The 9346-nt window shown below is 42.0% G+C and overlaps 1 protein-coding gene across 2 annotated transcripts in view; it reads right to left on the reverse strand.

The window, feature by feature from the left end:
* The window catches only part of LOC122549133 (ADP-ribosylation factor-like protein 15), a 249336-nt gene extending 241274 nt beyond the window's left edge, over positions 1 to 8062 (reverse strand). The window contains exon 1 of one of the 2 annotated variants that reach the window (XM_043688467.1): positions 7844 to 8062. In XM_043688467.1, the coding sequence (XP_043544402.1) occupies positions 7844 to 7855 (12 nt within the window). In that variant the 5' untranslated portion in view covers positions 7856 to 8062. Of the gene's footprint in view, positions 1 to 200; positions 334 to 7843 lie in introns of those variants that run through there. The other variant, XM_043688457.1, reaches the window with a different exon arrangement.
* Between the last annotated feature and the right edge of the window lie 1284 nt (positions 8063 to 9346).

Here is a 9346-nt window from a genome sequence, read left to right on the forward strand (position 1 = left end):
AGGGGGAGGGGGAGGATACAGCGAGTGGAGCGACGCGGAGAGATGCAGAGCTGAAGGAAGGTCCCTGTAGTGATGGGAGCTGGGAGCTGGGTTCAATAAAGCTGCTGCCTCGCGGCCTACCCTGGGGACGCACGGCTCTAATCTGAGCTTCTCTGCCTGGCCCGATCTCAAATACATCCAAATCAACCGGGAGGTCCTACCGAATAAATGCCGATCCGACACACAGCGGCCGACAACTCCAAACACTGGCCCATATCCCAGGACACAGGTACCGCCTCGCGGAAAAACCGGCGGCTGCGGCCCCCAGACCGGAGGGCGGGGCCTCAGGATGTACGGCCCTGGCCCCACCCCCGGCCCTGGCCCCGCCCCATCTTGGCCCCGCCCCCTGAGCCATTGCTCTGCACTATCCAACACAACACAACACAACCCAATTCTGCCCTTCCCAGTTCCTATTACATTACATTACATTTTACATTACAGGTCCTTCGGACCAACAAGTCCATACCGACCCGCCGAAGTGTAACCCACCCATACCCTTACATTTACCCCTTACCTAACACTATGGGCAATTTAGCATGGACCATTCACCTGACCTGCACATCTTTGGACTGTAGGAGGAAACCGGAGCACCCGGAGGAAACCCACGCAGACACGGGGAGAACGTGCAAACTCCACACAGTCAATCGCCTGAGGCGGGAATTGAACCCGGGTCTCTGGCGCTGTGAGGCAGCAGTGCTAACCACTGTGCCACCATGCCGCCCAAAGAAATATAATCTATCTGAATCTCCATCTCTTCTATCACACACAGTCCAAAGAGGTAGAAAACGGTGTCCTCACCTCATTCCAGACTTGTCCAATCACTACCCCAGAGGGCAGTAGATGGTGGGACATTTAATAATTTTTAGAAGAAAATATTAAAGACCCCTATTGAGGTCTCTTTGTTCAGCAACACTCCCCAGGATCCTACCATTAAGTGTGTAAGTCCTGTCCTGATTTGCCTTTCCAAAAGGCAGCACCTCACGTTTATCCAAATTAAATTCCATCTGCCATTCGTTGACCCACCTGACCAAGGTGCCATCGTATTCTGAGGTAATCTTTTTCGCACTCCACTACACCTCCAATTTTGGTGTCATCTGCAAGCGTACTAATGACACCTCTTATATTTACATCCACGTTTATATAAATGACAAAAAACACCAGAGGAGGTTCACTTATGTTGACCCTGCATATGGAGGAGACGTTGAGCCATTTGCAGCCACACTCAGTGAAGGCCTTGCCATCGCATAGGCTGCGATCATAAACAGCCCATTGTCAGCCACTAATGGTCCCCATTCGCAGCTGGTCATTCTCCCAGGCTGACTTTTACCTATTCCCTTATCTGCCCAATTTAATTTCTCTCTCAGAGCTCCATTTCCAGTTATAATTTTTTTCATCCACTCTCCCTCCAACGCCGTCTTTAGCATATTTATCAAATTTTCCCTAGCTATAATCAGTTTTGAAGAATCACTGGAGTATAAGAATTGGGAGATCATGTTACGGCTGTACAGGACATTGGTTAGGTCACTTTTGGAATATTGCATACAATTCTGCTCTCTTCCCTATTGGAACAATGTTTGAAACTTGAAAGAGTTAAGAAAAGAATTACAAGGATGTTGCCAGGGTTGGAGAATTTGAGCTATAGGGAGAGTCTGAACAGACTGGGGGCTGTTTTCCCTGGAGCGTCGGAGGCTGAGGGGTGACCTTATAGAGGTTTACAAAATTATGAGGGGCATGGATAGGATAAATAGACAAAGTCTTTTCCCGGGGGTGGGGGAGTCCAGAACTAGAGGGCATAGGTTTAGGGTGAGAGGGGATTGATCTAACGGGGACATAAGACAACTTTTTCACACAGAGGGTAGTGCTGGAATAAGCTGCCAGAGGAAGTGGTGAAGGCTGATACAATTCCAGCATTTAAAAGGCATGTGGATGGGTATACAATGGGAAGGGTTTAGAAGGATCTGGGCCAAGTGCTGGCAAATGGGACTAGGTTAGGTTAGGATATCTGGTCGGCATGGGCAAGTTGGACCGAAGTGTCTGTTTCCGTGCCGTACATCTCTATGACTCTATAACTGACTGAAATTTTACTTCTGCTTTCTCTCCACAGATGCTGCCAGACCCGCTGAGTTTTTAAAACAATTTTTAGTTTTGTTTTTGAATATTTAGAAAATGGCCACATACAGTCATAAAAGGTCGTGGCTGATTAACCAACCAAAAGAGGATCGTGATCATTCATAGATGCCAATCTTCAGCCAATTCAATTCACTGTACAATTAATGGCAAGGTCCTGGGGAGTGTTGCCGAACAAAAAAAACCTTGGAGTGCAGGTTCACAGTTCCTTGAAAATGGTGTCACAGGTATGCAGGGTAGTGAAGGTGTTTGTTATGTCTGCCTTTATTGGTCAGTGCACGAAGTACAGGAGTTGGGAGGTCATGTTGTGGCTATACAGGACATTGGTTAGGCCACTTTTGGAATTGTGTGTGCAATTCTGGTCTCCCTCCTATTGGAAGAATGTTGTGAAATTTGCAAAGGTTCAGAAAAGGATGTTTCCAGGGTTGGAGGGTTTGAGCAATAGGGAGAGGCTGAATAGACTGGGGCTATTTTCCCTGGAGCATCAGAGGCTGAGGGGTGACCTTATAGAAGTTTTTTAAACCTTGATGGGTATGGATAGGGTATATAGTAAAAGTCTTTTCCCCAGGGTGGGGGGTGGGAAGGGAGTCCAAAACGGGAGGGCATAGATTTAAGTTGAGAGGGGAAAGATCTAAAAGGGGCCTAAGGGGCAACTTTTTCCACACAGGGTATAGTGCATGTATGGAATGAACTGCCAAAGGAAGTGGTTGAGGCTGGTACAATTGCAGCATTTCAAAGGCATCTGGATGGTGATATGAATGGGAAGGGTGAGAGGGATATGGGTGAAATGGCGGCAAATGAGACTACATTAATTCAGGATATCTGGTTAGCATGAAGGAGTTGGACTAAAGGGTTCATTTCTGTGCTGTAAAACGCTATGACTTGAGTCCACTCCAGTGTCCCTGATATAAAAGTATGCAAATTGAACCTTTGCTAAAGCCAATTTTTAGTGTTAAAACCAAGCTTTCAGAACAAATTCTGATATGGAATACACAAAATGATTGTAACTTTATCCAAAAATGAAGGGTCCCACTGTGCTAATAACAAATAACCAGTTCAGTTAATTCAAAGAATCATTACCTTTGGAATGCCACCAAAAACTGAAGGAAAATAGAGGGGAAAAAATGAAGGCCAATATCCAAAACATCAGACCATTGAAAGACTCTGTAGTCAGCTATGACATATAGGATTATAAATGACATATTTTCTGGAAAGTAAAACTTAACTCCAATATCAGTAACTTATTGTCAAAACAAAATAGGCTTACAGTAGCAGATAACATCTTCTGCGCTCCCCCCCAAAAAAAAGTGTGATGTTGCCTCACTTTCCTTTCCAAAGTTAATCTCAATATTGTCAGTGCAGAATTTTCTTCCACTACACAATCCTGCACTATCTTTATGACTGACAAGGATGGAAACACTTTTCTTATATACACAGTGTTTTTAAAATAGAAATCAATTGTTGAAAAGAGAGATATGCTTCCAAAGCATTTAGATAATTTTAATCAACCTGTTCAAACATGTTATCAGATATCTCTGAAAGCAGATGGGACTTGAACCCAGGCTTTATGGACACTGTTCCAAGGAAGGAATACTGGACCCAAAACATTAACTGATTTCTCTCCTCAGATGATGCCAAAACTGCTAAGCTTTTCCAACAATTTCTGTTTTTGTTTCTGGACACTACCACTGTGCCACAAATAACAGATTTATTTTTAATAGCAATGCCTCGGCTAATGTGGCAGCATCTCCTTATTGGGATTGTGGCATAGGCCCGCCAGTGGTCAGTGGGAAATCAAAAAAGAAATTTGTAAGGAGATCTCAGATATCTGGAAGAACAATAGCATTATAATGATAGGGGGTATTAATTTTCCAAAAACAGACTGGGACTGCCATAGTATTAAGTGTTTGGATGGAGAGGAATTTAAGTGTGTACAAGGACATTTTCTTATTCAGTATGTGGATGTACTTACGAGCGAAGGAGCAAAACATGACCTTCTCTTGGAAAATAAGGCAGGGCAAGTGACTGAGGTGTCTGTGGGAAAGCATTTTGGTACGAGTGACCCTAATTCTATTAGTTTTAAAATACTTATGGAAAAGCAAAGACCTGATCTAAAAGTTAAACTTCCAAATTGGAATAAAGCCAACTTTGACAGTTTTAGCCAAGAACTTTCAAAAGTTGTTTGGGAGAGGCTTCTTGCAAGTAAAGGGACGGTTGAAAGGTGGGAAGCCATCAAAAATGAAATGCGAGTCCAGAGACAGCATGTTCCTGTCATTGTGAAGGGCAAAGCTCGTAGGTATAGGGAATGCTGGAAGACGAGAAATTGAGGCTGTGATCAAGAAGGACTCTTATGTCAGGGACAGACAGCTGGGATCAAGTGAGTCCCTCAAGGCGTATAAAGGGCAGTAGGAGTATACTCAAGAGGGAAATCAGGACAGAAAGGGGACATGAGATAGCTTTGGCAAATAGGGTTGAGGAGAATCCAAACAGATTCTACAAATACATTAAGGAGAAAAGAGTAACTAGGGAGAGAATATGGCCTCTTAAAGTTCAACAAGGCCAACTATGTGTAGAACCATAGGAGATGGGGGAAATACTAAATGGCTATTTCAAGTCAGTATTTACTGTGGAGAAGAACATGAAAGTTGAAGAACTAAATAGTGATATTTTGAAAAGTGTCCATATTACAGAGGTGGTGGTGTTGAATATCATGAAACACATAAAGGTGGATAAATCCTTGATCAAGTATATCCCAGAACTTTGTGGAAAGCTAGGGAAGTGATTGCTGGGCCCTTTGCTAAGATATTTGTATCATTGATAGCCACAGATGAGCTACCGGATGATTGGAGGGTGGTTAACGTGGTGTCACTAGTAAGAAAGTGAAGGAAAAGCCAGGGAACTATAGACCAGGAGGCTGATGTCAGTGGTGTTTAAGTTATTGAAGGGACAGGATTTACGTGTATTTGGAAAGGCAAGGACTGATTAGGTACAGTCAACATTGCTTTGTGTATGGGCATTTGTGGCTCACTAATTTTATTGAGTTTTTTGAAGTAGTGACAAAGAAGATTGATGAAGGCAGAGCAGTGGATGCTGTCGATCTGGACTTCAGCAAGGTTTTTGAGAATGTTCTGCAATGACAGACTGGATAGCAAGGTGGCATCACATGGAATCCAGGCAGAGCTAGCTATTTGGAAACAAAATTGGCTTGACATTAGAAGAGAAAGGGTGGTGGCGGAGGGTTGTCTTTTGGACTGGAGGCCTATGACCAGCAATGTTCCGAAAGAATCAGTGCTGGGTTCACTGCTTTTCATTACTTATGTAAATGATTTGGATGTGAATATAGGATGTATGGTTAGTAAGTTTGCAGATGACACCAAAATTGGTAGTATAATGGGCAGTGAAAAAGGTTACCTCAAAGTAATATGGGACCTTGATCAGATGGGCTGAATAGGCCAAGGAGTAGCAGATGCAGTTTAATTTAGATAAATGTGAAATGTTGCAATTTGATAACACAATTCAGGGCAGGACTTATACACTTAATGGTAGGATCCTGGGGAGAGTTACTGAAAAAAAAGGGACCTTGGAGAACAGTTTCATAGGTCTTCAAAAGTGGAGTCACAGGTAGACAGGAGGTGTTTGGCATCCTTACTTTTATTGGTCAGGACACAATATGGGATGTCATGTTGCAGCTTCACAGTACATTGGTTAGGCCACTTTTAAAATACTGAGTTCAGTTCTGGTCTGTCTGCTATAGGAAAGTTAAACTTGAAAGGATTCAGAAAATATTTACAAGGATGTTGCCAGGTTTGGAGGATTTGAGCTTTATGAAGAGGCTGAACAGGCTAGTGCTATTTTCCCTGAAGCGTCGGAAGCTGAGGGGTGACCTTATTGAGGTTTCTAAAGTCATGAGGGGCATGGATTGGGTAAATAGACAAGGTCTTTTTCCCAGGGTAAGGAGTCCAAAATTAGCGGGCATAGCATGAAGGGGGCAAGATTTTCACACAGGGTACCGTGCATGTATGGAATTAGCTGCTAGAGGAAGTGGTGGAGGCTGGTACAATTACAAATTTAAAAGGCAAGTGGATGGGTACGTAAGTAGGAATGGTTTAGACGATTATCAGTGAAATGGTGGTAAATGAGGCTAGATTAATTCAGGGTATCTTGTCATCGTGGACAAATTGGACTGAAGTGTCTGTTTCCTTGCTGTACATCTCTATGACTGTACAGAATGTCCTCATGTGAGACAGTGGCAAAACTCATGAAACTGACTTTCACTTGTACTAATAAAAGCCTACAAGACAGAGGTTGCCAAGACTATTTTTATATTTTTCTCCAAAGTTTTCATTTTTTGTTCTATTTTAAGAAATATCGAAATGGTTGCATATGTTGTAAACTACAACATTTTCCAAATGAGGCAAATTTGAGATTTGTTTCTGATAATGCAGTTCTGGAAACAAAGTTGATACACAGACTTCAAGATAATCTCTTTCTGGCTGTATCATTGCATCATTTAACCTAGACTTTCTTCTTAATATTCAATAAATCTTACTACTTGTCAGAGAATTTTAATCACCAGATACTGAAATGCCCAAAATGCCATATTGGTTAAAATGTGTTATAACATTTGCTAACAAGGTATCATAGACCTTTAACCCATAGTAATTTTGTGTCCATATTTACTGTATTGGAATAATTGAAAAAGTTATTAAGATGCTAACTCAGAAAACAATTTTGTCATCTTAAAAAACAAATAAAAACAATTACAGGAGAAATACCACCCTTCTGTTCCCTTTCACATTTTAGCTAAAGCAATAAAATTTGAAAGACTTATTGTGTGTTAGAATCCTGTTTACTTCTGATTTCCTGAAACCTGTATTGTTAACTCAGCACAGCCAATCAATAAACTGTTTAACTCATGTCACACGTTCAAAACAACAAGAGCAAAATGTTCATGCTATTACCAAATGTTTAAAGATCAACAGTCTGTACATTTTCAACTATATATTTGCACGAGGTAGTTAAATAGAAAGGATAAGCCAAGTAACAATCTTAAAGTTGTATTCTTTGTGGATTCATGCCCACAAGAACCGGAACAGATTCCAAACTCCATTGTCAGGGTCTTTAGAAAAAAAAATCATTGCAGGAGTAATGATCGTACACAAAACTGCAGTGACAAATCAATCTCTTTTTTTATTTAAAGGGCATAACATTGAAGTATCCGTAGTGGAGTACACTTGTTGCAAATTCTAAATGTGGAGCGTTTTGTGCCAGTTTCAAGTGTAAGTAGGTTAAGGTTACCAACATGAAACACTAAAAGGTAGCAATTCAGATCACTCAGCCGTGTCTTATAATACTGGACTGAAGCTGCGGTTCTCATGAAAATTCAGCCAAGGTCAGATCCGAATCGTTAAAAAGCTCGTTACAATAAAACTAGCAAAATACCGCCGCAATTACAATTCCTAATGAGTTGGCAAATGAGATGAGTAACTGAAATTGACCTGTTACAGCAAGTACATTCTCATTCATTCATTCATTTCTGACATTCGAATTGCTGCAGTTTACAACAGCCAAACGATCAGACAAGTTATACAACTGCAGCCACCAAACAAAACCATAAGTGAAATCTGCTTGTGCTGTCGGCACGCATCTAGAAGGAAGCAGAAACACACAAACATACCAGATAATCCATTTACAGAACGGAGACTCTCAGCTTCCAAGTCCAAAGCACTTTTATCTTCTATGTGTATATTTTATATCTTATTTGTTATAAGAACAGTTTGTCTGACATTTCTTAACTTAAATGGGTGAGAAAATGTAAAAGTTCGCCGTCTCTCTCACTCTGTATTTACGAAGTCTACACTTATTTCCTCAACTGAACTTTATCCCCTAGTGGGTGAAATGTTAAAATTAACCCCTAAAAGCCACTCCCTTTCTGCGTAAGGTGATCATCTGATCGCAGACGTGAGGCTGTTATTCAATAACCCCGGAAGTTGAGTTGGAAGCTAGCGTGAGGTTAGTGAGATTCACGTTTGGGGACTGGAAAGTGGTAAAATTTGAAACTGTGTGAGTTGCTGTCTGTGCTTAACAGAACTAGTGCACTTACCGTGAGGGGAAACAACAATTTAAGCAGCGTTTGAATATTATGTCGCTTTATTTTTGCTGGGCAGTGATGTAATTATTGGTGCAGCAATGTTTGATACAGTTTTTTGAGTTGAGTCTTGTAGAGGATTGCCATTGTGGTCAAGGAGGAAAGTATTGAGCATTCACACAGCGTATATGTCATGACGTTTCAAAAGAATTTATCTCTTAAATCTTATGTCAGATTGAATCTTTGCTGGACGCTATGAGAAAGTGAGGACTGCAGATGTTGGAGACCAGAATTGAAAAATGTGGTGCTGGAAAAACACAGCAGGCAGGCAGTATCCGAGGAGCAGGAGAATCAGGAATGAAGGGCTTGTGAAGAAGGGCTTATGCCCGAAACGTCGGTTCTTCTGCTCCTCGAATGCTGCCTGGCCTGCTGTGTTTTTCCAGCACCACATTTTTCAACTCTGGACACTGAGAAACACGGCGCAGTACGGAGACAAACGTTTCACTGCATGATTTGGAGATGCCGGTGTTGGACTGGGGTGTACAAAGTTAAAAATCACACAACACCAGGTTATAGTCCAACAGGTTTAATTGGAAGCACTAGCTTTCGGAGTGCCACTCCTTTATCATGTGATTGTGGAGGACACAATTGTAAGGCACAGAATTTATAGCAAAAGTTTAGTGTGATGTAACTGAAATTATACATTGAAAAATACCTTGATTGTCTGTAGAGTCTTTCATCTGTTTGAATACCATGATAGTTTCACTTTCATGTGTAAATCACAATGTTTTCTTAAAAGTTGCATTCTCAGGTTAGCTGTAACAATTGATGTTAGCTAGACAATACGTTGAAGGTGTAAGCCCCCTGTGTTCTGTCTATGCCATGAGGTCCGAGTTGAGGCCCTCCCTATGGGTACTGAACTTAGCTATCGGCCTCTGCTCGGCCACTTTTTGCTGCTGCCTGTCCCGAAGTCCACCTTGGACGATGGTCGCCTGAAGGTCTGAGGTCGAATGCCCTGGAGGGAGGGCCTCAACCAGGACCTTGGGTTCATGTCACATTACAGGTGACCACACACACCCCCTTACACTCCAC

This window comes from Chiloscyllium plagiosum, chromosome 1 (assembly GCF_004010195.1).
Source record: "Chiloscyllium plagiosum isolate BGI_BamShark_2017 chromosome 1, ASM401019v2, whole genome shotgun sequence".
Taxonomy (NCBI): domain Eukaryota; kingdom Metazoa; phylum Chordata; class Chondrichthyes; order Orectolobiformes; family Hemiscylliidae; genus Chiloscyllium; species Chiloscyllium plagiosum.